Below are 27,411 nucleotides of genomic sequence, written 5' to 3'. Positions count from 1 at the left end.
GAGGCAACATAGAGATATGGAACTATAGAGATACAGCTTTAGAGTCACTCCCCCATCTCGGCCCTAGGCTCCTCCCTAGTGGTTAAAGGAAGCCGGAAATGAAGGCTGTGCACATGTCATTAAGTCCCCCTTTCCTACCTCCATGGTCTGCAGAGGGTGCAGGGTGCAAATTGGTTTCCTCTCGAGTTTTCTAGTTAAAGAGCAGAAGCGTTGCAGGCATTCCAGGTGCAACATTTGGGTAAGAGCAGGGGGAAAGGGTGTGTGTGTGTGTGTGAAAGATGTGCCCTTCCCGGTGGGGCTTTTCCATGCAACCAGTTGCAAAGTGAACCTGGATTTGCATTTTTGCAAATTCAAGTATAACCTAATGGGATCAGAGCTGGGGGTCACTGCAGGATTCCTGCAGAAAGGGATCCCCAGAAAGGGATCCTGGGGTCGTGGTGGAAAAGCAAGATGCAAATGTGCAGGCGCTGTAAAGAAGGCAAACTCCATGTTAGGCATGATAAGAAAAGGAACTGAGAATTAAACTGCCAGTATCATATTGCCTTTATACAAATCGCGTCCCGTTCTGGGCTCCACAATTCAAGAAGGACGCAGACAAGCTGGAGCGTGTTCAGAGGAGGGCAACCAGGATGATCAGGGGTCTGGAAACAAAGCCCTATGAAGAGAGACTGAAAGAACTGGGCAGGTTTAGCCTGGAGAAGAGAAGATGGAGGGGAGACATGATAGCACTCTTCAAATACTTAAAAGGCTGTCACACAGAGGAGGGCCAGGATCTCTTCTCGATCCTCCCAGAGTGCAGGACAAGGAATCATGGGCTCAAGTTAAAGGAAGCCAGATTCCGGCTGGACATCAGGAAACACTTCCTGACTGTTAGAGCAGTACGACAATGGAATCAGTTGCCTGGTGAGGTTGTGGGCTCTCCCACACTAGAGGCCTTCAAGAGGCAGCTGGACAACCATCTGTCAGGGATGCTTTAGGGTGGATTCCTGCATTGAGCAGGGGTTTGGACTCGATGGCCTTGTAGGCCCCTTCCAACTCTGCTATTCTATGATTCTATGAATTAAATTATGGAACTCACTGCCACGAGATGTAATGACAGCCACCCATCTGGATGGCTTCAAAAAGGGGTTGGTGAAGCAGCATGGTTTAGCTTGTTGTGTGAACCAGGCCACTGCGTCTCTTGATCTTGCATTACTGCTTTGAAAAAGTGCTGTTTCCAATTACTTTCCTGGGATCTTCTCTTGGGATCTTCTCTTGGAGTTAACAGAACATAGGAGACTGACAGGGTATGAAATAGGAGAGATACCTTGCATTTTGCCTAGCTTCTATGTTTTGAGCATCTCATTTTTTGATGTATTAGTCAATTGTAACCTTTTTAAAATTTTATATGTTTATGTACACTGGTAAGATTTTTCTGACATGCAATGAGGACCATGTGGCCCTATTTATTTATTTATTACATTTATATACCGCCCCATAGCCAAAGCTCTCTGGGCGGTTTACAAAAAATATAACAATATAAATTAGGGTGACCATATGAAAAGGAGGACAGGGCTCCTGTATCTTTAACAGTTGCATAGAAAAGGGAATTTCAGCAGGTGTCATTTGTATATATGGAGAACCTGGTGAAATTCCCTCTTCATCACAACAGTTAAAGGTGCAGTAGCTATCCTAGAGTGACCTGATTTAAAAGAGGGCAGGGCTCCTGCAGCTTTAACTGTTGTGATGAAGAGGAAATTTCTCCAGGTTCTCCATATATACAAATGACACCTGCTGAAATTCCCTATTCAATACAACTGTTAAAGATACAGGAGCCCTGTCCTTCTTTTCATAGGGTCACCCTACTCAAAGTCTCTGGGCCTCAGGTATTGCAGACTGCGAGGGGGTTTGACTTTGAGAGTGCAAAGATTAACCCTTAGGAAAATACCAATTTATTCCAGTGCAAATTCTCCTTTTAGACCATGAGCGGAAGTGTGCATTTGGAGGATGAGGCAGCATTACTGGTCAGGAGAAAATGCGTTCTTCTTCTTTCAGGGTCTGGTGACCTTTGAGGAGGTGGCCGTGCATTTCTCGGAGGAGGAGTGGCTCTGCTGGATCCTGGCCAAAGATCTCTGCACAAGGAAGTCATGGAGGAGAGTTATGAGAATGTAGCATCTCTGGGTAAGGATTTCTTTGGCCTTATTGGAATTGCTCTTTATCCCTGTAAGGATTATAGTCCGGATGTTGCAGCTGAGCTGTGTGGACCAGTACGCTTTCACTGCTATGCTCACAACCAGGAATATATAAGAAATTCATATCAGTCCATTTTTGATCAGGAATTGCCTTATTCACACAATTCAGACTGAACACAGAGTCGGATACACACTGTAAGGACGCAGACAAGCTGGAGCGTGTTCAGAGGAGGGCAACCAGGATGATCAGGGGTCTGGAAACAAAGCCCTATGAAGAGAGACTGAAAGAACTGGGCATGTTTAGCCTGGAGAAGAGGAGATTGAGGGGAGACATGATAGCACTCTTCAAATACTTCAAAGGTTGTCACACAGAGGAGGGCCAGGGTCTCTTCTCGTTCCTCCCAGAGTGCAGGGCGCGGAATAACGGGCTTAAGTTACAGGAAGCCAGATTCTGGTTGGACATCAGGAAAAACGTCCTGACTATTAGAGCAGTACGACAATGGAATCAGTTACCTAGGGAGGTTGTGGGCTCTCCCACACTAGAGGCCTTCAAGAGGTAGCTGGACAGCCATCTGTCAGGGATGCTTTAGGGTGGATTCCTGCATTGAGCAGGGGGTTGGACTCGATGGTCTTATAGGCCCCTTCCAACTCTGCTATTCTATGATTCTGTTAATAAATGATACAGTCAGCAGCCAATTCCTCAAAAGTGGGCAGTGCAGGAAATAGTCAAGTTACTTACAGGTATCAGAATCATAGAATCTAAAGGAACCACCCTAATACATATATTTAGATAGAAAAAGGTTCTACATCTCCCAGAATTCCTCTGTCAGCATGGCTGGCTGGGGAATGCTGGGAGTTGTAGAACTTTTGTTCTGCCTAAACCTGCGTAAGATTGCACCCTAAACAACACTTGGGTAGGTCTTTATAAGCAAGGAGGCCTCACATCCCTGAGATCATACCAGGCCCGCATCCAACCAACCTGAGTCTCCCCTTCTCTCTAGGAGTGTCACTAATATATACTCCTCATCTCTCTTCATTTTGGCTCAGAACTTCAACAGGTGAGTTAGGGGGAAATGCTTCCCTCATGGGGCTTCCCCTCCATGTGCCGAAATCTATAAAGCCCTACGTGGCAAGGGTGTGTTGTTGGCTTAAAACTCTGGGTTGTTTCTCCCTCAACAACCTAGAGTTATGGGTTTAGGCAGCGCATGGAGTTCATGGGTGGGCCAAGCCCATACTATTATTATTATTATTTATTACTTTTCTATACCACCCTATTGCTTAAGCTCTCTAGGAAGTTAACAAATATACCTAGGGAGGTTGTGGGCTCTCCCACACTAGAGGCCATCAAGAGGCAGCTGGACAACCATTTGTCAGGGATGCTTTAGGGTGGATTCCTGCATTGAGCAGGGGGTTGGACTCGATGGCCTTGTAGGCCCCTTCCAACTCTACTATTCTATGATTCTATGACTGGTGCCACCTCCAAATCTCCATCCCCATGTGGCATTTCAATCCATCCTAATGTCAGCTTGGTTCTTCTGGGTCCGTGCAGCTGTTTTTGCTACGTCACCTTGTGCAGAAGTGAGAAGAACATGGCCTTTTTTCTTCCGCATTTTGGGAGGAGGGCATAGAACTTTTGGAAAAGCAGGAATATTTTGTAGCCAGAAATAACTAGTCCATTTGCTTCCTCAAAAGGATTTCCCAAACCGGAGCTCGACTCCTGGATCAAAGAAGGAGAGGATCCATCTGCCCGGGATATCAAAGAAGAAGAAGAGGGATTGACAGGTATCTGCTCAGGTGTGTGGTTGGGACTTTTTTGACTGCGATCAGAGCAGGGCAGGAAAAACCCAGCACAAAAAGTCCTGGGTTTGGACAACCCAGGTTTGGACATTACATCAAACAATACAGGATTGTTTATGAAAGTTGATGCAAAGCGTGAAGGAGACGGAGACACCATTTACCCAGTACGCTAACCCACACTCAGTTGCTGAGTGTGGGTTTATTATATTTTTTACATTTATATTTATATACCACCCCATAGCCAAAGCTCTCTGGGCGGTTTACAAAAGCTGTTGTAGAACCGTGGGTTAGTGGGTTGTCCAAACCCAGGACTTTTTGTGCAGGGCGGCCTGCTATAACAATGTATTGTGGGTTATTTTTCTCAAACAAGCCACCTTCAGAACTCATGGTTTGTTGTTGAGTTGTTCAGTGCGGTTAACAAGACGCCCTGCATGGTTAGCAAGCCACCAAGTGGAAAATGTCCTGAGTTCAGACAAGACACTAAGCCATAGTTCAACCACAACCCACACTCAACCACTGAGCGTGGGTTGGCGTGTTATGCGAACCCCGTCAATGTGCTTCCTCACTCTGGTGTGGCCCTCACTGACCATGGTTTATTTAACCCATAGTTAACTGTTATGTGAACACTGGGTCATTGTCATTTGTCATTGTTATCATCTCTCTATTCTTGGCAGTGGCTTATTATTATTATTATTATTATTATTATTATTATTATTATCATCATTGTTATTATTATTGCATTGTTATACCGCCCAAAAGCCAAAGCTCCCTCGGCGGTTCACAATTGCCAGGTCATTCTGTCTTTTACTGATTCAGAAACTTCCTGACTTTTGAACATGTTTTAAGTATGATTGCTTTCTGGATGTTGATGTGAATATACTGTGATGAGGATAATAATAATAATAATTTTATTTGTTACCCGCCTCTCCCTCCGGATCGAGGCGGGGTACAACACAAATGCAAACACCATAAAATACATATAATTAAAACATTTAAAACTAATACATTATTAAAAGCAGCACATTATTAAAAGGCATCTTAAAATTCAACTGGGTAGACCTGCCGGAAGAGATCAGTCTTTAATGGCTTTCTTAAATTCCGGAAGACTATTAAGTTGACGAATCTCTCCCAGCAGGCCATTCCACAATCTGGGAGCGGCAGAGGAAAAGGCCCTCTGGGTAATACCTGTCAGCCTAATTTTGGCAGACTGAAGTAGATTCTTCCCAGAAGACCTAAGTGTGCAGGGCGGATTGTATGGGAGAAGGCAGCCGGGACCCAAACCATGTAGGGTAGTGGTATTGCACACTATATCACTGGGATCTTAGGGTAGCATACAGACGAGGAGGAGGAGGAGAAAGAGGAGGATTGGAAATGTGGTCAAAAGTCACATAAAGACAGAAACAAACCATAGCTTCTCCTCCCCAGAGAGTCCTTTAAAGCAGTGATTCCCAAACTTTTTCAGGTAACTGCCCCCTTGGTTCCACAAACTCATGCCCACTGCCCCCTACCCTACACTATAAAAACCATTATTCAGAATAGCGGTTTTCAATGACCCACTAAAGAAGATAATAACAATAAAATTCAAACCAGTAACAATTAGTTGAATATTTATTCAAAATCCAATTACATTTTTTTTAGTTTATTCAATAAAACATAATTGATGAACTTGGTCCAGTGATATCACCCTTCCAAAGTCTGATAATCATTTAGCAAGAATATTAGATATCACATTTAGTAACAAGGGTAGAGGACCTCACTATTCTGTAAATTCTTAATGTGATGAAGTGATACCAGTTTCCCAATGTCTGGTTTAAAGTCACTTAATATAAGACTTATATCACCATGTTTAGTAATCTGGAGTCGATTTCTTTGCTTGGAGAGAAGTAGGCAGACCACATTAAAACCACATTCCACCAAATATGATGTTGGAACTGCAGGAGCTTCTGAACCACTCTCCATAGTGCAGGATAGCGATCAGAAATTTCCTTCTGTAACCAAAACTCCTGGTACGGAAAAGACCACTTTGAGCGCCCCACTGCTGCCCCCTTGCCTCTTAACGCCCCCCTATGCAATCCCACCGCCCCCGAGGTGGCGGTACTGCCCACTTTGGGAACCATTGATGTAGGGCTTTAAAGGTGATGACCAACACTTTATACTTTGCCAGGAAACTAATTGGCAGCCAGTGAAGAGATTTTAAAACTGTTGTAGGCTCAGTTTCTGAAGTTTTATTATTTATTTATTTACATTTCTATACTGCCCTATTGCCGGAGCTCTGTGGGCGGTTAAGAAACAAGGCTCATGTCCCCTCTAAATCTCCATCCCCAAGTGGCATTTCAGTCCATCCGAATGTCAGGGTGGTTCTTCTGGGTCCGTGCGGCTGTTTTTGCTACATCACCTTGTGCAGGAGTGAAAAGAACACGGCCTTTTTGTCTTCTGCCTTTTAGGAGGCAGGCGTAGAAAGGGGTTGCTTTCGGAAAGCGGGAATATTTTGTAGCCAGAAATAACTAGTCCATTTGCTTCCTCGAAAGGGTTTCCCAAACCTGAGCTCACCTCCTGGATCGGAGACGGGGAGGGTCCGCCTGCCCAGGATGTCAAAGAAGAAGAAGAAGAGGGGTTGGCAGGTATCTTCTCAGGTGTGTGGTTGGGACCTTTTTTGACCCTGAACAAAGGAAGAGGGCTGGAAAGCCCAGTGAGAATTAAACGGGAATGTCAGTCACAAGGAAGGAGCATTGGAAAAAGATCACCCACACCCACACATCTCTTGCCATTGAGATGGTCCTCAGTACTGGCTCAACTCTAGCTTATAAGTGCAACTTGTCCTGGATTGACCTGGTTTCATGGTTGCTTTTCAGAAGAGCCACTAGCCCATGACCGTCCTAGCTATATGTACACATTTATTTATTCAATTTGTTCCTCGAAAGCTATAAAGCCTGACAGGGCTATAAAACCTGATCTCTCCTCGATCATCCCAGAGTGCAAGACACTGAATAATGGGCTCAAGTTTCAGGAGGCCAAATTCTGGCTGGACATCAGGAAGAACTTCCTGGCTGTTAGAGCAGTACGACACTAGAACCAGTGACCTAGGGAGGTTGTGGGCTCTCCTACTCTAGAGACCTTCAAGAGGCAGCTGGACAGCTGTCTGTCAAGGATGCTTTAGGGTGGACTCCTGCACTGAGCAGGGGGTTGGACCCAATGGCCTTGTAGGGCCCTTCCAGCTGTACTATTCTATGATTCTATGAGGCCTCAGGTGCGGTGTTGGTTTGGAACTCTGGGTTGTTTCTCCCTCAACAACCAAGAGTTCCAGGTTTGGACATTGCATCAAACCATGCAGGATTGTTTATGAAAGTTGATGCAAAGCGTGAAGGAGACAGAGACACCATTCCCCCAGTACGCTAACCCACACTCAGTGGTTGTTGTAGAACCATGGCTCAGTGGGTTGTCCAAACCCAGGACTTTTTGTGCAGCGTGGCCTGCTCTAACAATGCAGTGTGGGTCATTTTTCCTCAAACAAGCCACCTTGAGAACTCATGGTTTGTTGTTGAGTTATTCAGTGCGGTTAACAAGACTCCCTGCCCTACGTGGTTAGCAAGCCACCAAGTGGAAAATGTCCTGAGTTCAGACAAGACGCTAAGCCATAGTTCAACCACAACCCACACTCAACCACTGAGCGTGGGTTAGCGTGTTATGTGAACCCCGTCAATATGCTTACTCACTCTGGTGTGGCCCTCACTGACCATGGTTTATTTAACCCATAGTTAACTGTTACGTGTACACTGGGTCATTGTCATTTTTCATCATCACCATCTCTCTATTCTTGCCACTGGCTTTGCCAGGTCATTCTGTCTTTTACTGATTCGGAAACTTCCTGACTATTGAACATGTTTCAAGTATGACAGCTTTCTGGATGTTGGTGTGGATGTATTGTGGTAGGCCCAGTTTCTGTAGGTTTATTATTTATTTATTTACATTTCTTTTCCACCCTATTTCCGGAGCTCTGTGGGCGGTTAAGAAACAAGGCTGAGGGCACCTCCAAATCTCCATCCCCAAGTGGCATTTCAATCCATCCAAATGGATTGAAATGGACTCAGCCTGGTTCTTCTGGGTCCATGCGGCTGTTTTTGCTACATCACCTTGTGTAGGAGTGAGAAGAACATGGCCTTTTTCTTCGGCCTTTTGGGAGGCGGGCGTAGAAAGGGGTTGCTTTTGGAAAGCAGGAATATTTTGTAGCCAGATATAACTAGTCCATTTGCTTCCTCAAAAGGATTTCCAAAACCTAAGCTCACCTCCTGGATCGGAGACAGGGAGGGTCCGCCTGCCCAGGATGTCAAAGAAGAAGAAGAAGAGGGATTGACAAGTATCTTCTCAGGTGTGTGGTTGGGACCCTTTTTGACCCTGAACAAAGGAAGAGGGCTGGAAAGCCCAGTGAGAATTAAACAGGAATGTCAGTCACAAGGAAGGAGCATTGAGGGGGGAAATCATACACACTCACACATCTCTTGCCATTGAGCACTGATTCAGCCCAAGACCGTGGAAAAAGTGGGCCCAAAGGGAAGGGCAAGATCCTGGGGCAAGGGAGGCATTGGGCAAAAGGCGGGATACAAATAATAATAATAATAATAATAATAATAATAATAATAATAATAATAATTCCTCCCTGATCCCAGGATCCCCTGTGCGTCATGTGGACGCACAGGGATGATCCCGGGGTTCACCCCAGAATAAAGCCCTGTCTAGTTAAGGCCAATATCTGCGAGAAACACACTGCATTCATATGACACAATAACCCATGGTGGGTTAGCATGTTGTGTGAACCTGGCCATAGGGTTGATCGCAAATAAGCCATGGTGCGTGTGTTGGTCAGTGTTCACTGATTACTGTTGCTGACTTCGTTTGCCAAAAGGAAAAGTTCAAAATTATTCCATTCGTCCCATCAGTCACCAGCATCACGTCAAAATACTATATCTAGAAAACCTTCAGAAACAGGGCCTACCAAAATAATCCACAACATCCAGAAAGCTCAATTGTCATGAAATTCCTGAATCCGTAAAACGTCCGAGAAGATTATTGTGACCAGCAAAAATAAAGATGCCCTGACACTCAACAATCAAATACTGGACCTCCTTCCAACAAAAGCAAAAATTTACAAAATGCTGACTCCATCATTACTGACGACCCAGAAAACCACAGTACTTATCAAATTGAGTTCCTTAACGCACAGACTCCCTCAGGAATGCCACCTCACGCTCTTCATTTGAAAGTGGACGCTCTAATTATGCTTATTAGGAACTTGAACGGCAAAATGGGTTTGTGTCATGGTACATGACTGATCATCAGAGAACTCTGCACAAATTTCATTAAAGCACAAATCCTTACTGGCACCCACAAGGGTCACACAGTGTTTCTGCCCTGAGTAGACATCGCACCTACTGACACTATCTTTCACACTAAAAAAATGGCAGTTCCCAATCATCCCGGCTTTTTTTTTTATTATTATTATTATTATTATTATTATTATTATTATTATTATTTATATAGCACCATCAATGTACATGGTGCTGTACAGAGTAAAACAGTAAATCGCAAGACCCTGCCGCATAGGCTTACAATCTAATAAAATCATAGTAAAGCAATAAGGAGGGGAAGAGAATGCAAACAGGCACAGGGTAGGGTAAGCAGGCACAGGGTAGGGTAAAACTAACAGTATAAAGTCCAAACAACATCAAGTTTTAAAAGCTTTAGGAAAAAGAAAAGTTTTGAGTTGAGCTTTTGTTATTACCATCATAAAATCATAGAATAGCAGAGTTGGAAGGGACCTACAAGGCCATCGAGTCCAACCCCCTGCTCAATGCAGGAATCCACCTTAAAACATCACTGAAAGATGGTTGTCCAGCTGCCTCTTGAAGGCCTCTAGCGTGGGAGAGCCCAATAAAGCGCAAGGACAATCTTTCAACAACGTGGGTGTTTTCCTCAGAGAGCCGGTATTTTCCCATGTGCAGCTATATATTGCACTCACCAGAACAAAGTTCCAAGAAAATTTAAAACTCTTCATTCAAGACAGTGAGGAACAAGGCCATATACTAGGAAATGAAGAAGTATTTACAAAAAAATATTGTGTATACGGTAATATTTAATTGAAGTGCAGTTTCCTCCTTACAATCCAGTTAATATTTCCTGTAAAGATTCTTTAAATGAAAACCGCCTTCTTGATATCAAGAGCTGTGAAAATGATTGACTTTTCTATCATCATCCTACAAATGCCAGTGAGACACATTGTTTGTTGTTTATTCGTTCAGTCGCTTCCAACCCTTCGTTACTTCATGGCCCAGCCCACGCCAGAGCTTTCTGTCGGCCATTGCCACCCCCAGCTCCCCCAAGGTCAAGTCCGTCACCTCCAGAATATCATCCATCCATCTTGCCCTTGGTCAGCCCCTCTTCCCTAGCATCAGCATCTTCTCCAGGGTGTCCTGTTTTCTCATTATGTGGCCAAAGTACTTCAGTTTTGCCTTTAATATAATTCCCTCAAGTGAGTAGTCTGGCTTTATTTCCTGGAGTATGGACTGGTTTGATCTTCTTGCCATCCAAGGCACTCTCAGACACATTAAACAGCCATAAATAAAGCCGTTGATTTTTCAATGGGTATCATGCTAATAATAATAATAATAATGTGGTGGGTCCATGAAAGCGTGTTCAGAGGAGCGTGGTAAGAGCATGTTCAGAGGAACACAGAGCGTGTTCAGAGGAGGGCAACCAGGATGATCAGGGATCTGGAAACAAAGCCCTATGAAGAGAGACTGAAAGAACTGGGCAGGTTTAGCCTGGAGAAGAGAAGATTGAGGGGAGACATGATAGCACTCCTCAAATACTTAAAAGGTTGGCACACAGAGGATGGCCAGGATCTCTTCTCGATCTTCCCAGAGTGCAGGACACGGAATAACGGGCTCAAGTTAAAGGAAGCCAGATTCCAGCTGGACATGAGGAAAAACGTCCTGACTGTTAGAGCAGTACGACAATGGAATCAGTTACCTAGGGAGGTTATGGGCTCTCCCACACTAGAGGCCTTCAAGAGGCAGCTGGACAACCATCTGTCAGGGATGCTTTAGGGTGGATTCCTGCATTGAGCAGGGAGTTGGACTTGATGGCCTTGTAGGCCCCTTCCAACTCTGCTATTCTATGAAAGCTTATGCCATATTGCCATAATTAAATTGTTTGTCTTTAAGGTTCCCCAAGGCACTGCTGTTATAATGGAGAGGACATCTAATTAGTCTATTGTGGTCCTCCAGGACTACCAAAGCTGTTTCCAATAACCATGTCAGCAATTTTATTAGTTCACAGCAACAGCTAATTGATGATAGATTCTAGCCTCCCATTTCTCAATTCCACTCATAACCAACTCTTCTCTTTATTCCATCAGGTGATGGGCAGGATAGTTATCAATCTCAGGAGCCATATTGGATCTCATCAAGAACAGCCAAATATAAAATAGAAGAAGACACCTTTGGGGACCAAGAGGAATCAAGGAGGTAGGAGAAAATCAAAGCAGAGAATGGGAGGGATAATTTTTTTTTAGCCAAGCTGTTGACTTCAGTCAAATTCGGGTCCAGCAAGAACATCATAAGGGAAAGAGAGTGAAGAAATGCCCTTTGTGTAGAAAAAACATTTTGTTCTAAATCTAAATTTATCTCACATTGCAGAATCCACACAGAAGAGAAACCATTTATGTGCAGGGAGTGCGGAAAGAGTTTCAGCAATAGCACACACCTAACTCAACATCAAAGAATCCACACAGGGGAAAAACCATATATGTGTTTGGAATGTGGAAAGAGCTTCAATACTACCACAAGCCTGACTTCACATAAGAGAGTTCACACAGGAGAGAAGCCATATAAATGCTTGGAGTGTGGAAAGAGCTTCAGTCATAAAATACACCTTACTTCACACAAGAGAATTCACACAGGAGAAAAACCATACAAATGCTTGGAATGTGGAAAGAGCTTCAGTCAGAAAACACACCTTACTTACCATCAAAGAATACATACAGGGGAAAAGCCATATCAATGCTTGGAGTGTGGGAAAGGCTTTAGTCAAAGCTCACACTTAACTGTGCATCATAGAATCCATACAGGAGAGAAACCTTTTAAATGCTTGACATGTGGAAAGAGCTTCAGTAATAGCAGATACCTTACTTGCCATCAAAGAATCCATACAGGGGAGAAGCCATATAAATGCTTTGAGTGCGGAAAGAGTTTCAGTCAGAGTACAAGCCTTACCACTCATCAAAAAATTCACAGAGGAGAAAAACCATATCCTTGCTTTGAGTGTGGAAAAAGCTTCAATAGTAGATCAAGCCTGACTTCTCATCAGAGAATCCACACAGGAGAGAAACCATATAAATGCTTGGAGTGTGGAAAGAGCTTCAGTCAGAGTACAAGCCTTACTACTCATCAAAAAATTCACACAGGGGAGAAACCATATTCTTGCTTTGAGTGTGGAAAGAGCTTCAAGTGTAGTTCAAGCCTGATTTCTCATCAGAGAATCCATACAGGAGAAAAACCATACAAATGCTTGGAGTGTGGAAAGAGCTTTCGGTGGAATGCACATTTAAAAGCGCATCAGAGAATTCACACTGGGGAGAAACCATATCAATGCCTAGAATGTGGGAAAAGCTTTCGTTGGAACACCCATTTTTTGTCTCATCAAAGAACCCATATAGGGAAGGCACCATAAAATGACTGGGGCATGTTAGAAGCATTTACAATACTTTAGATCTTGCTTGACTTCTATGCCTGTGAGAAGAATTTGCTTAAAACTCAAAATACTCTACAACAGGGGACTGTTCAATCTTTAGCTGAACTATTACAATAATTTAGGCCTGATTAAGCTCCAAATGTAGACAGAGATTCAGTTGGTGGAGCGACCTTATTTTTATAATTATATTCAAATTTGTAGATATATTTCATTCAATAAAGTAATTATACACAGTCAACAGTAACCACATAACCCAATAACAAAATAATATTAAATCATGTACATTCATTAATTGCTATTGAAATGACTTCCACAGAGTTCAGTGAAGAGTGTATAAGAGACTTTTCCATAGCTAAATTACTTACAGAGCAATCCTGTGTCTGCAGCGTGATAGGATGTGGCGGATCTCTTCCACTATGCCCTTGAAGAGCTATGAATATGAAAGAGTAGATAAGAACATAAGAAGAGCCCTGAGGCTGGATCAGACCAGGGGTCCATCTAGTCCAGCACTCTGTTCACATAGTGGCCAACCAGCCATCGGCCAGGGATGAACAAGCAGGACATGGTATAACAGTACCTTCCCACCCATGTTTCCCAGCCACTGGTGCACACAGGCTTACTGCCTCTAATACTGGAGGTAGCACACAACTATCAGGGCTAGTAGCCATTGATAACCTTGTCCTCCAGGAACTTGTCCAGTCTTCTTTCAAAGCCATCCAAATTGGTGGCCATCACCACATCTTGTGGCAGTGAATCCCAAAGTTTAGCTATGCGCTGTGTGAAGAAGGACTTCCATTTATCTGTCCTAGATCTCCCATTAATCAGCTTGATGGGACTATTCCTTTGGGTTCTAGTATTTTCAGAGAGGGAGAAAAATGTCTCCCTGTCCACATTCTCCATACCATGCATAATTTTGTACACCTCTATCAGGTCTCCCCTCAGCCTCCTCTTCTCCAAGCTAAACAATGCCAGTTGATTTAACCTTTAATAATGCTTTCCACAAATTCACCCACAACAAAAATTTAGCTGACTGGCTTGACATTTTCTGGATCGATTTAAAAAACTGGTGATTGGTTGACTACTTTCTATGTGTCTGATATAGAGATGTGTTACTTTAGGGTGACTGTATGAAAAGGAGGGCAGGGCTCCTGTATCATTTACAGTTGTATTGAAAAGGGAATTTCAGCAGATGTCATTTGTATACATGGTGACATTCCCTCTTCATCACCACAGTTAAAGCTGCAGGAGCTATACTAGTGACCAGATTTAAAAGAGGGCAGGGCACCTGCAGCTTTAACTGTGGTGTGAAGAGGAAATTTCACCAGGTTCCCCATATATACAAATGACACCTGCTGAGCTGGACAACCATCTGTCAGGGATGCTTTAGGGTGGATTCCTGCATTGAGCAGGGGGTTGGACTTGATGGCCTTGTAGGCCCCTTCCAACTCTGCTATTCTATGATTCTATGAAATTCCCTTTTCAATACAACTGTTAAAGATACAGGAGCCCTGCCCTCCTTTCCATAACGTCACGCTAGCTCAGCTCCGACATCCACAATTTTGACCACCACTGTATAAATCATTTCCATTAAAAGAAATTTCTAAGAAATGTACAAAAATTCAGTATGAGATCATAAGGTTACTACTGTACAGAAAGCAGGGTTGACTTCCTTTAAAAGGAAAGTTTTATATTTGTATAATGATTGTATAATGGCTCTACACTCTGGCAACCCCTCCCTGTCCCCAAATGTGGAGTGTCACTCTCGCCACTGGACAATTCCTCGCTTGATTATGACTGCCACTATTAAACTACACCCAGTTTATTTAGTGTGGAAAACTAGCCATTAGTTGTGAGGCAAAACACATGAGGGCGGGCAGAAAGATACATACGCATTTTATTAAAAACTCAAGTAAAAAAGCATGCATTTTTCTTTTACTGTTAATCCCATCAGACCTACAGTGTTTGAAATAAAACATAAGAGTTCAACTGTTACTTCAGTTTCTTCACAGCGCCTAATAAGTACAAAATACTAAGTGTGCCACACACGTTGAATCTCTTCCAGCCTAGAATTATATTCAGGGAGAAGGTTAGCTGAGTTAAAATTGACATTACCAATTTGTTACCAAGTTAGGTTGTAGCCCTATTCATGCTTGCCATTCAACTGAGGGGGCGCGGGGGGAGTTACTTTTGAATAGATGTAAGATGTTTTATAGTACTCATTGGCCCTGTTCAGACGACACGTTAAGCCAAGGTTAGGCCATGAACTCTTTTGCTGCAAATGCTTAGTGAGCACGTTTAAACCATGGTTATGTAGCCGCCATGGTTAGGAATGGTTCAGACGACACGCTAACTCATGGTCCACATGATACGCTAAAGCCGTATTGTTTAGCTCAAAATGCTTAACCACTGTGGCTTAGCGTGTCATTGTTCTCCCACGCTAGAGGCCTTCAAGAAGCAGCTGGACAGCCATCTGTCAGGGATGCTTCAAGCCACCACAGAGAAAGCCCTCTCCCATGTCCCATCTGTCAAGTATGCTGTAGGGTGGATTGCTGCATTGAGAAGGGGGTTGGACTTGATGGCCTCGTAGGCCCCTTCCAACCCTACTAGTCTGTGATTCTATGATATCAAAGGAAGGACAGGAAAATTATTTGTGGGCTGTTGTTTTTTTACCACTCACAGTGGCTTACCCCATGGTCTGCAGAGTGGGTTATTTTAGCCATGATGGCTTAATGTGTCATCTGTCAGGCCATCGTGGGTAAAGTAAAATAGAAGGCTGTGGTTGAAAATAAACAATAGACCAATATGAGTGATAACACTCAACCACAAAGGTACTAAGAAAGTTTTATAGACGAATAATTCAAAAAATATCACTAATGTACAAAGACAGGCATATAGAAATTATATATGAGCCAAACCAAGCCATACGGTTATTCCTTTTCGAGAACTGGGTTGGACGTTCACTCCAAGGCACGGGAAGCATGTGGATGGTCCCAAGACAAACATTTGGTCCTTCAGGCACTTGTGCAGAAGGATGAGCAGGTGTGTCCCCACACCTTGTTCAAGCAGGGGTTGGATGGCCATCTGCCAGGGATGCTTTAAACCAGATTCCTGCACTGAGCAAGCAGCTCGACTCCATGGCCTAAATTAGGGTGACCCTATGAAAAGGAGGACAGGGCTCCTGTATCTTTAACAGTTGCATAGAAAAGGGAATTCCATCAGGTGCTGTCTGTATATATGGAGAACCTGGGGAAATTCCCTCTTCATCACCACAGTTAAAGTGCAGGAGCTATACTAAAGTGACCAGATTTAAAAGAGGGCAGGGCACCTGCAGCTTTAACTGGTGTGATGAAGAGGGAATTTCACCAGGTTCCCCATATATACAAATGACACCTGCTGAAATTCCCTTTTCAATACAACTGTTAAAGATACAGGAGCCCTGTCCTCCTTTTCATAGGGTCACCCTACCTAAATGCCCCCTTCCAACTCTAGCATACTATAGGATGTGATTGAAAACAAATGCAGATCCTTGTTTTTGTGTTGTCGGGGTGCTTCCCTCTTTTAGGAGGTGGGGGAGAGCTCTTCCCTCCCCTTCGCCCACCCACCCCTCCACCCCAAGCAAGCAAGGCTGTTGCTTCCACACTGCCCAAATAATTCCTGGGGAATGGGGTTTGTCAGGGGTGGGTGGGGGTGTCACCATATGAAAAGGAGAACAGGACTCCTCTTTAACAGTTGTATTGAAAGGGGGATTTCAGCAGGTGTCATAGAATCATAGAATAGCAGAGTTGGGAGGGGCCTACAAGGCCATCGAGTCCAACCCCCTGCTCAGTGCAGGAATCCCCCCTAAAGCATCCCTGACAGGTGGTTGTCCAGCTGCCTCTTGAAGGCCTCTAGTGTGGGAGAGCCCACAACCTCCCTAGGTAACCTGTTCCAATGTCATACTGCTCTAACAGTCAGGAAGTTTTTCCTGATGTCCAGCTGGAATCTGGCTTCCTTTAACTTGAGCCCGTTATTCCGTGTCCTGCACTCTGGGAGGATCAAGAAGAGATCCTGGTTCTCCTCTGTGTGACAACATTTTAAGTATTTGAAGAGTGTCTCCCCTTAATCTTCTCTTCTCCAGGCTAAACATGCCCAGTTCTTTCAGTCTCTCATCATAAGGCTTTGTTTCCAGACCGCTGATCATCCTGGTTGCCCTCCTCTGAACACACTCCAGCTTGTCTGCGTCCTTCTTGAATTGTGGAGCCCAGAACTGGACGCAATACTCTAGATGAGGCCTAACCAGGGCCGAATAGAGAGGAACCAGTACCTCACGTCATTTGGAAGCTATACCTGTCATTTGTATATATGGAGAACCTGGTGAAACTCCTTCTACATCACAACAGTTAAAGCTGCAAGAGCCCTGCCCTCTTGTATCCAGTCACTCTAGCTCTACAAAAGAGGGCAGGGCTCCTGCAGCTTTAACAGTGATGAAGAGGGAACATCACCAGGTCCTGCCTGCATACAAATGACACCTGCTGATATACCCTTTCATATGCAACAGTTAAAGACATAGGACCCCTGTCCCCCTTTTCATGTGGTTACCCTAAGCGGGGGAGGGCAGTTTGCACATTGAAAGCCATGCATCTCCACCCTTCACAGCAAGAAGGGCCAGTGTGGTGTAGTGGCTAAAGTGTCAGTCTGGGAGTCGGGAGATACAGGTTCTCATCCCCCCTCGGCCGTGGAAACCCACTGGGTGACTTTGGGCCAGTCACAGACTCTCAGCCCAGCCCACCTCACAGGGTTGTTGTTGTGAGGATAAAATAGAGAGGAGGAGGATTATGTATGCTGGGTTCCTTGGAAGAAAAAAAGGCTGGATATCAATCCAATAATAAATGAAATCTCGCCCCACTACCCCTATTATTATCATCATCATCATCATCATTATTATTCCTTGGAGGAAAAACGGTGGGATATAAATGCCATTATAACTTAAATAAATAAATAATGCATAGCAGGGTGGAATACTCATCTCTCTTTTGCCACAAACCCTCCAGAAAAAAGCCCCCCTTAAAACACCCTCCCACACTTCTGTGTCCTTTGCACCCATCCCCCATCCATCCCCACTAAGAAGTCTCAGCCAGCTTATTTCCTTTCCTGGGAAGTAAAGTTGGGTGTGGTCACTATTGAACCAGTGTGGTGTAGTGGTTAGAGCGTTGGACTGGGAGTCGGGAGATCTGGGTTCTAGTCTAGGGTGACCCTATGAAAAGGAGGACAGGGCTCCTGTATCGTTAACAGTTGCATAGAAAAGGGTATTTCAGCAGGTGTCGTTTGTATGTATGGAGAACCTGGTGAAATTCCATCTTCATTATCACAGTTAAAGCTGCAGGAGCTATACTAGAGTGGCCAGATTTAAAAGAGGGCACCTTTAACTGTTGTGATGAAGAGTGAATTTCACCAGGTTCCCCATATATACAAATGACACCTGGGGGGGGGGATCTACACTACTGCTTTAAAGCGCTTTATAACAGTTTTGACAACTGTTTGGGCTCAGGACACACTGCATATACAGTTTTCAAAACGTTTTCAAAGTGCTTTAAAAGCAGCAGTGTAGATCCCCCCCTGAAATTTCCTTTCCAATACAACTGTTAAAGTTACAGGAGCCCTGTCCTCCTTTTCTTAGGCTCACCCTATTCTAGTCCTCACTCAGCCATTGCAAACCCACTGGGTGACTTTGGGCCAGTCACAGACTCTCAGCCCAGCCCAACCCACCTCGCAGGGTTGTTGTTGTGAGCATAAAATAGAGAGGAAGAGGATTATGTATGCTGGGGTCCTTGGAAGAAAAAAAGGCTGGCTATCAATGCAATAATAAATAAAATCTCGCCCCACCATCATCATCATCATCATCATCATCATCATCATCATCATCATCATCATCATCATCATCATTATTATTATTATTATTATTACTACTACTACTACTACTACTACTACACTGTTATCTTTCCTGCCTCTCTAAGATGCAGAGCTCAGTTCATTAACCCTTGCAGTACTGATGGCCAAATCTACGCCTACGTCTTTTTCTGCCTATCTGGTCTGCAAACCTGCAAAGTTGCAAAGCTTTGCACTCTATAGTAATGCAGCGACACTTCTGGTTCCCAAGCAAACGTGGCCTGTTTGTGCTAAATGCAAAGAGATGGGACGAGGGAGGGGGGCACCATAGAGATATGGCAGTACAGAGGAGCTCTTCCATTTCTGCACTAGGCTCCTGCCCGGTGCTTAAAAGGAGCCGGAAATGAAGGCTGTGTGAGTTTTAGCCATTTAACTTCTATGGTTTCAAGAGATTGCACTTGCAAATTGGCCTCGTCGCGATTTTCCCGGAGAAAGAGCCGAAACGAAGCAGGTATTTCATTTGCAATATTTGGGTAAGAGCAGGAGACCGGTGGTGGCGGTAAAGAGACACCCCTTATTTGCAGAGCGTCTCCGTACAACCAGCTGCAAAGTGCGCCCGGAGTTGCATGGTTTGCAGTGCACCATCCTCTTGCCAGCCAGGCCGGAAAGGAAGACAGGGCTCCTGCATCTTTAACAGTTTATAATGGCAATTTGCCAGGACACCATAAATCTGTGATTGATGATGTTGTATAGAAAAGGGGATTTCAGCAGGTGTCATGTGTATGAGCTGAAGACCTTTTTATTCTCTCAGTATTTTAACGCTTAATTTTAACTTAAATTTAAATTATACTGTTTTAACTCTGTGTTTTACCCTTACATCAATTTTGCTGCGTGGTTTTATCCTGGTTGTGCTTTTTATACTGTATTTTGTATTTGTGTTTTTAACCTGTTGGTTGTTTTATGATGGTTTTAATTTTTGTGAACTGCCCAGAGAGCTTCGGCTATTGGGCGGTATAAAAATGTAATAAAGAAATAATAAATAAATAAATATGCAGCACCTGGTGAAACTCCCTCTTCACCACAACAGTTAAAGCTGCAGGAGCCCTGCCCTCTTTTGTATTTGGTGGAACTAGGCAGGGCTCCTGCTGTTTTAACTGTTGTGAGGAAGAGGGAGTTTCACCAGGTGCAGCATGCATACACATGACACCTGTGGAAATTCCCTTTTCTATGCTACTATTAAAGATGCAAGAGCCCTGTCATCCTTTCCATAGGGTCACCCTAGGCGGAGAGTGCTATGGGCAACCTTTGTTGTGAGACCGTGTTCAGAGGAGGGCAACCAGGATGACCAGGGGTCTGGAAACAAAGCCCTTTGAAGAGAGACTGAAAGAACTGGGCATGTTTAGCCTGGAGAAGAGAAAATTGAGGGGAGACATGATAGCACTCTTCAAATACTTCAAAGGTTGTCACACAGAGGAGGCCCAGGATCTCTTCTTGATCCTCCCAGTGTGCAGGACACGGAATAACGGGCTCAAGTGACAGGAAGCCAGATTCCAGCTGGACATCAGGAAAAACTTCCTGACTGTTAGAGCAGTACCATAATGGAATCAGTTCCCCAGGGAGGTTGTGGGCTCTCCCACACTAGAGGCATTCAAGAGGCAGCCGGACAACCATCTGTCAGGGATGCTTTAGGGTATTCCTACATTGAGCAGGGGGTTGGACTTGATGGTCTTACAAGCCCCTTCCAAATCTACTATTCTATGATTCTAAGGGAAAACCCCACACAGCGTCTGTGGATATCTGATACCATCCGCTACAGGCTGGACAACATGGGATCCTTCTACTTTGCACACAAATCTGAAGAAGGAGAAAAAGATCTGTGCGCCTTTCCCCACGTTCTCCTACTCTCCTCTATGATATGCAGCAGCAACCCTTAGGAAAATACCAAGTTATTCCACTGCAATTTCTCATTCCAGATCGTGTGTTTGGAGGACGTGGTGGCATTATTCCTCCAGAGATCAGCCTTTCTTCTCCATTCAGGGTCCAGTGACCGTCGAAGAGTTGTCTGTGCGTTTCATGGAGGAGGAGTGTGTCCTGCTGCGTTCTGCCGTGCAGAGGGCTTTGTACAAGGAAGTTGTGCAGGAGAATTATGGGAGCGTTCTCTCTCTGAGTAAGGATTGCTTTGGTCTTATTTGAATTGCTGTAAGGATTGCAGGCTGGATATTGCAGGAGAACTGTGTGCACTGGTCCGCTTTTGCTGCTGTGCTCACAACCAGGCATGTATGAGAAATTCAGTCTGGTTTTGATCAGCATTTGCCAGGTTCGCACATTGCGGTGCTGGGTTAAGATTGCCCTCTGCTCTCGGGCGTTTCATGGCATATGACGGGGCTTTAAGCATCAGTTGTTTTATCAGAACCTGGAATGAGAACATAAGAAGTGCCCTGATGCTGGATCAGACCAAGGGTCCATCTAGTCCAGCACTCTGTTCACTCAGTGGACAACCAGCCATCATATGATCATAGAACAGCAGAGTTGGAAGGGGCCTACAAGGCCATCGAGTCCAACCCCCTGCTCAATGCAGGAATCCACCCTAAAGCATCCCTGACAGATGGTTGTCCAGCTGCCTCTTGAATGCCTCTAGTGTGGGAGAGCCCACAACCTCCCTAGGTAACTGATTCCACCGTCGCGCTGCTCTAACAGTCAGGAAGTTTTTCCTGATGTCCAGCCGGAATCTGGCTTCCTTTAACTTGAGCCCGTTATTCCGTGTCCTGCACTCTGGGAGGATTGAGAAGAGATCCTGGCCCTCCTCTGTGTGACAACCTTTTAAGTATTTGAAGAGTGCTATCATGTCTCCCCTCAATCTTCTCTTCTCCAGGCTAAACATGCCCAGTTCCATCAGCCAGGGACCAACAAGGAGGACATGGTGCAACAGCACCCTCCTGCCCATGTTCCCCAGCAACTGGTGCACACAGGCTTACTGCCTCGAATACTGGAGATCGCACCCAACCATCACAGCTAGTAGCTATTGATAGCCTTTGCCTCCAGGGATTTTTCCAACCCCCTTTATAGCCATGCAAATTGGTGGCCATTACTACATCTTGTGGTAGTGAGTTCCATAATTGAACTATGTGCTGGGTGAAGAAGTCCTTCCTTTTATTTGTCCTGGATCTCCCACCAATCAGCTACATGGGATGACCCCATTGGGTTCTAGTATTTTGAGAGAGGGAGAAAAATGTCTCTCTGTCCCCATTTTCCACACCAGGCATAATTTTGTATACCTCTATCATGTCTCCCCTTAGCCTCCTTTTTTCCAAGCTAAACAATCCCAGTTGATGTAACCTTCCCTCATAGAGATGCTCCACCCCCTGAATCATTTTAGTTGCCCTTTTCTGCACTTTTCCCAGCTTTATAATATCTTTTTTTAGGTGTGGTGACCAGAACTGTACACGGTACTCTAAGTGTGGTTTCACCGTACATTTGTATAAGGGCAGTATGATACTGGCTGTTTTATTCTCAATTCCTTTTCTCATAATGCCTAATATGGAGTTTGCATTCTTTACAGTGGTCGCACACTGGGTGGACATTTGCATTGATCTTATTGTAATTAATTTTTTGGCTGTTTTCAGTTGCTTTTAAATTGTATACGTTGAAGATTTGATATTTTGTTCTTATTACCTTGTATTTGTGGGTTGTAATTTTAGTGAACCTTCCAGAGAGTTTTGACAATCGGGCGGTATAGAAATGAACTGAACAATATTATTATTATTATTATTATTATTATTATTATTATTATTATTATTAATCATAGAATCATAGAATAGCAGAGTTGGAAGGGGCCTACAAGGCCATCGAGTCCAACCCACTGCTCAATTATTATTCTCTCACTCATGGCAATATGATGATTTTTTCTCTGTTCTTGCCAGTGGCTTTGCCAGGTCATTTTACTGATTCAGAAACTTTCTGACTATTGAACATGTTTTAAGTATGACTGCTTTTTGCATGTTGGTTTGGATGTATTGTGGTAGGTCCAGTTTCTGAAGGATTATTATTATTATTATTATTTCTATACTGCCCTATTGCTGGAGGCAGTTAAGAAACAAGGCTGAGGGCACCTCCAAATCTCCATCCCCAAGTGGCATTTCAGTCCATCCAAATGGATTGAAATGGACCCAGCCTGGTTCTTCTGGGTCCATGCGGCTGTTTTTGCTATGTCACCTTGTGCAGGAGTGAGAAGAACATGGCCTTTTTTTCCCCCTTCTGCCTTTTGGGAGGTGGGCATAGAAAAGGTTTGCTTTTGTAAAGCGGGAATATTTTGTAGCCAGAAATAACTAGTCCATTTGCTTCCTCGCAAGGATTTCCCAAACCTGAGCTTACCTCCTGGATCGGAGATGGGGAGGGTCCGACTGCCCAGGATGTCAAAGAAGAAGAAGAGGGGTTGACAGGTATGTTCTCAGGTGTGTGGTTGGGACCTTTTTTGACCCCGAATAAAGGAAGAGGGCAGGAAAGCCCAGTAAGAATTAAACAGGAATGTCAGTCACAAAGAAGGAGCATTGGAAAAAGATTACCCACACCCACACATCTCTTGCCATTGAGATGGCCCTCAGTACTGGCTCAGCACCATGTACACTGATGGTGCTATATAAATAAATAAATAAATAATAATAATAATAATAATAATAATAATAATAATAATAACTCTAGCTTATAAGTGCAACTTGTCCTGGATTGACCTGGTTTCATGGTTGCTTTTCAAAAGAGCCACTGGCACCTGATTGTTGAAGCTATAGTTAGATATTTATTGGTTTGATTTGTGCCCCACCTTTTCTTCCCAGAAAATGGCACTCAAGGTGGCTTACAATCATAGAATCATAGAATAGCAGAGTTGGAAGGGGCCTACAAGGCCATCGAGTCCAACCCCCTGCTCAATGCAGGAATCCACCCTAAAGCATCCCTGACAGAGGGATGAACCAATCATAGGAATCAAAACATATATTTTTAAAATGAAACTTGATTAAAGCAATAATGTAAAAAAAAAACCCTACAATAAACATTCAATAATAACAATAAAACCAGTCCCCAACCCAATAGGCCAGACTAGAATCATAGAACAGTAGAGTTGGAAGGGACCTGCAAGGCCGTCGAGTCCAACCCCCTGCTCAATGCAGGAATCCACCTTAAAGCATCCCTGACAGATGGTTGTCCAGCTGCCTCTTGAAGGCCTCTAGTGTGGGAGAGCTCACAACCTCCCTAAGTAACTGGTTCCATTGTCGTACTGCTCTAACAGTCAGGACGTTTTTCCTGATGTCCATCCGGAAACTGGCTTCCTTTAACTTGAGCCCGTTATTCCGTATCGTGCACTCTGGGAGGATCGAGAAGAGATCCTGGCCCTCCTCTGTGTGACCACCTTTTAAGTATTTGAAGAGTGCTATCATGTCTCCCCTCCATCTTCTCTTCTCCAGGCTAAACATAGAATCATAGAATAGCAGAGTTGGAAGGGGCCTACAAGGCCATCCAGTCCAACCCCCTGCTCAAGGCAGGAATCCACCCTACAGCATCCCTGACAGACGGGACAAGGGAGAGGGACTTCTCTGTGGTGGCACCCCGATTGTGGAATGCTCTCCCCTTGGAGGCCCAACTGGCGCCAGCGCTGACTTCATTTCAGCACCGAGTGAAAACATCGCTTTTTATCAAAGCCTTTGAAAGCTAAATTTGCCTAAAAGCAGCACATAGTTTTAATTGTTTTTATTTATTTTTATTTTACTCTTTGACCAGTGTTAGTTTGTTAATGGTTTAATAAATTTTTAACTGTGTAAATTATTTGTTTTATACTGTTTGAATTGACTTTATCTGTACGTCACCCTGAGATCTCAATGATATAAGGATAGAAATATTTTAATAAATATATAAAAAGTTCTCAGCAACAGCTAACAGAGCATAGTCCGAAGGCATATGATGCTGCAACCTTGCTGAAGCTAAGCAGGTTTGGGGATGGTTAGCGTTTTCTGGCTGGACATCAGGAAAAACTTCCTGACTGTTAGAGCAGTACAACAATGGAACAAATGACCTAGTGAGGTGGTGGGCTCTCCCACACTAGAGGCCTTCAAGAGGCAGCTGGACAACCATCTGTCAGGGATGCTTAAGGTGGATTCCTGCATTGAGCAGGGGGTTGGATGAGATGAGGCCTCTTCCAACTCTATTATTCTATGATTCTATGATAGATTGTAGATTCTCAATTCCACTCGTAACCAACTCTTCTCTTTATTCCATCAGGTGATGGGCAGGATAGCTGTCATTCTCAGGAGCCAAATTGGATCTCATCAAAAACAGCCAAATATAAAATGGAAGAAGACAACTTTGGCAACCAAAAGGAATCAAGGAGGAAGGAGAAAATCAAAGTAAAGAATGGAAGGGATAAATCTATTTTTAGTGAAGCCGATGACTTCAGTCAAATCCCGGTCCAGCAAGAACAACTCAAGGGAAACAGAATGAATGAGTGCCCTTCGTGTGGAAAAACATTTCATTCTAAATCCAAACTTATCTCACATTGCAGAATCCACACAGGAGAGAAACCATTTATATGCAGGGAGTGTGGAAAGAGCTTCAGCAAAAACACACACCTTTGTTTACATCGGAGAAGTCACACAGGAGAGAAACCATATCCGTGTTTGGAATGTGGAAAGAGCTTCAGTCAGAGTTCAACCCTCACTAAACATCAGAGAATCCACACTGGGAAGAAACCATATAAATGTTTGGAGTGTGGTAAGAGCTTTAGTCAGGGCTCACATCTTACTTCGCATCAGCGAATCCACACAAGAGAAAAGTCTTATAAATGTTTGGAGTGTGGGAAGAGCTTCCGTCAGAGAACACACCTTGTGTCTCATCAAAGAACTCACATAGAAGAGAAAACATTTAAATGCTTAGAATGTGGAAAGAGCTTTTCTCAGAGCTCCAACCTCACTAAACATCAAATAATTCACAAAGGGGGAAAACCATACAAATGCATGGAGTGTGGCAAGAACTTCCGTCAGAACAAGCACCTTACTTCACATCAAAGAATTCATACAGGGGAAAAACCATATGGATGCTTGGAGTGTGGAAAGAGTTTCAGTCAGAACTCAAGCCTTACTTCACATCAAAAAATCCACACAGGTGAGAAACCATATAAATGCTTGGAGTGTGGAAAGAACTTTAGTCATAGTGCACACCTAACTCAACATCAAAGAATCCACACAGGGGAAAAACCATATATGTGTTTGGAATGTGGAAAGAGCTTCAATACTACCACAAGCCTGACTTCACATAAGAGAGTCCACACAGGGGAGAAGCCATATAAATGTTTGGAGTGTGGAAAGAGCTTCAGTCATAGCACATACCTTACTTCACATAAGAGAACTCACACAGGGGAAAAACCATACAAATGCTTGGAGTGTGGAAAAACTTTCAGTCAGAAACCACACCTTACTTACCATCAAAGAACGCATACAGGGACGAAACCATATAAATGCTTGGAGTGTGGAAAGGCCTTCAGTCAGAACTCACACCTAACTTTACATCATAGAATCCACACAGGAGAGAAACCTTATACATGCTTGATTTGTGGAAAGAGCTTCAGTAACAGCACATACCTTACTTGCCATCAAAGAATCCATACGGGGGAGAAGCCATATAAATGCTTTGAGTGTGGAAAGAGCTTTAGTCAGAGTACAAGCCTTTCTACACATCAAAAAATCCACAGAGGGGAGAAACCGTATCCTTGCTTTGAGTGTGGAAAGAGCTTCACTTGTAGTTCAAGCCTGATTGCTCATCAGAGAATCCACACTGGGGAGAAACCATATCAGTGCTTGGAATGTGGAAAGAGCTTTCGGTGGAGCACACACTTTACAGCTCATCAGAGAATCCACACTGGGGAGAAACCGTATCAGTGCTTGGAATGTGGAAAGAGCTTTCGGTGGAGCACACACTTTGCATCCCATCAAAGAATACACATAAGGAAGGCACCATAAAATGACCAGGCCATGATAGAAGTATACATCATTCTTTAGACCTTGCTTGACTTCTAAAGAGAATGCCTGTCTGCTGAACCTTCTTAAAATTCAAAGAACCCACAATTAGAGACTGTTCAATCTTTAGTTGACTACAATAATTCAGGCCTGATTATATTCTTTATTATTGCTATAATGCATTCCTTTTAAGCTTCAAATGTACACAGAGATCCAAAAGGAAAAGCAAAGGTATTATATTTCATTCAATAAAATGGTAATACACAACAATGTTAACCATGTAATCCAATAACAAAATGATAATAAATCAAGTGCAGCCATTAAGTGGCATTGAAATGAGTTCCGGAAAGTTCAGTGGAGGGAGTATACACATATTCTATCATCCAAAAATGTCTTTCTACAGCTAAATTATAGAGCAATCCTATGGCTATGTCTTCAGTGTCATAGGACGCCGCGGATCTCTGCTACACCCATAAACAGCTATTAGCATGAAGGAGGAGATAAGGTGATGGATCTTAGAATCATAGAATAGTAGAGTTGGAAGGAGCCTTTAAGGCCATCGAGTCCAACCACCTGCTCGATGCAGGAATCCATCCTAAAGTATCCCTGACAGATGGTTGCCCAGCTGCCTCTTGAATGCCTCCAGTGTGGGAGAGCCCACGACCTCCCTAGGTCACTGGTTCCATTGTCATACTTCTCTAACAGACAGGAAGTTTTTCCTGATGTCCAACTGGAATCGGGCTTCCTGTAACTTGAGCCCATTATTCCGTGTCCTGTACTCTGGGATGATCGAGAAGAGATCCTGGCCCTCCTCTGTGTGACAACCTTTTAAGTAC

The 27,411-nt window shown here is 43.9% G+C and overlaps 1 protein-coding gene across 2 annotated transcripts; it reads left to right on the top strand.

Moving 5' to 3' along the window:
* The first annotated feature begins 135 nt into the window (after positions 1–135).
* LOC134396397 (zinc finger protein 501-like) lies at positions 136–26,640 on the top strand. 2 transcript variants are annotated; one of them, XM_063122881.1, is made up of 8 exons: positions 136–238; positions 2,035–2,160; positions 3,864–3,965; positions 6,497–6,601; positions 8,230–8,334; positions 11,380–11,488; positions 11,660–12,674; positions 25,133–26,640. In XM_063122881.1, exons 2-8 carry the CDS (start codon positions 2,127–2,129, stop codon positions 26,576–26,578), a joined length of 2,916 nt encoding a protein of 971 aa, XP_062978951.1. In that variant the 5' UTR covers positions 136–238; positions 2,035–2,126; the 3' UTR covers positions 26,579–26,640. The 2 variants fall into 2 exon arrangements, with proteins under 2 accessions (XP_062978951.1, XP_062978950.1); XM_063122880.1 differs by lacking the exon at positions 25,133–26,640 and having other exon boundaries at positions 3,864–3,953; positions 11,660–12,878.
* Positions 26,641–27,411: the final 771 nt, after the last annotated feature.

The sequence above is a fragment of the Elgaria multicarinata genome, chromosome 3 (assembly GCF_023053635.1).
Source record: "Elgaria multicarinata webbii isolate HBS135686 ecotype San Diego chromosome 3, rElgMul1.1.pri, whole genome shotgun sequence".
In the NCBI taxonomy this organism is placed as follows: Eukaryota; Metazoa; Chordata; class Lepidosauria; order Squamata; family Anguidae; genus Elgaria; species Elgaria multicarinata.
The sequence above is the reverse complement of the archived record's forward strand: the minus strand, read 5'-3'. Positions and strand labels throughout refer to the sequence as shown.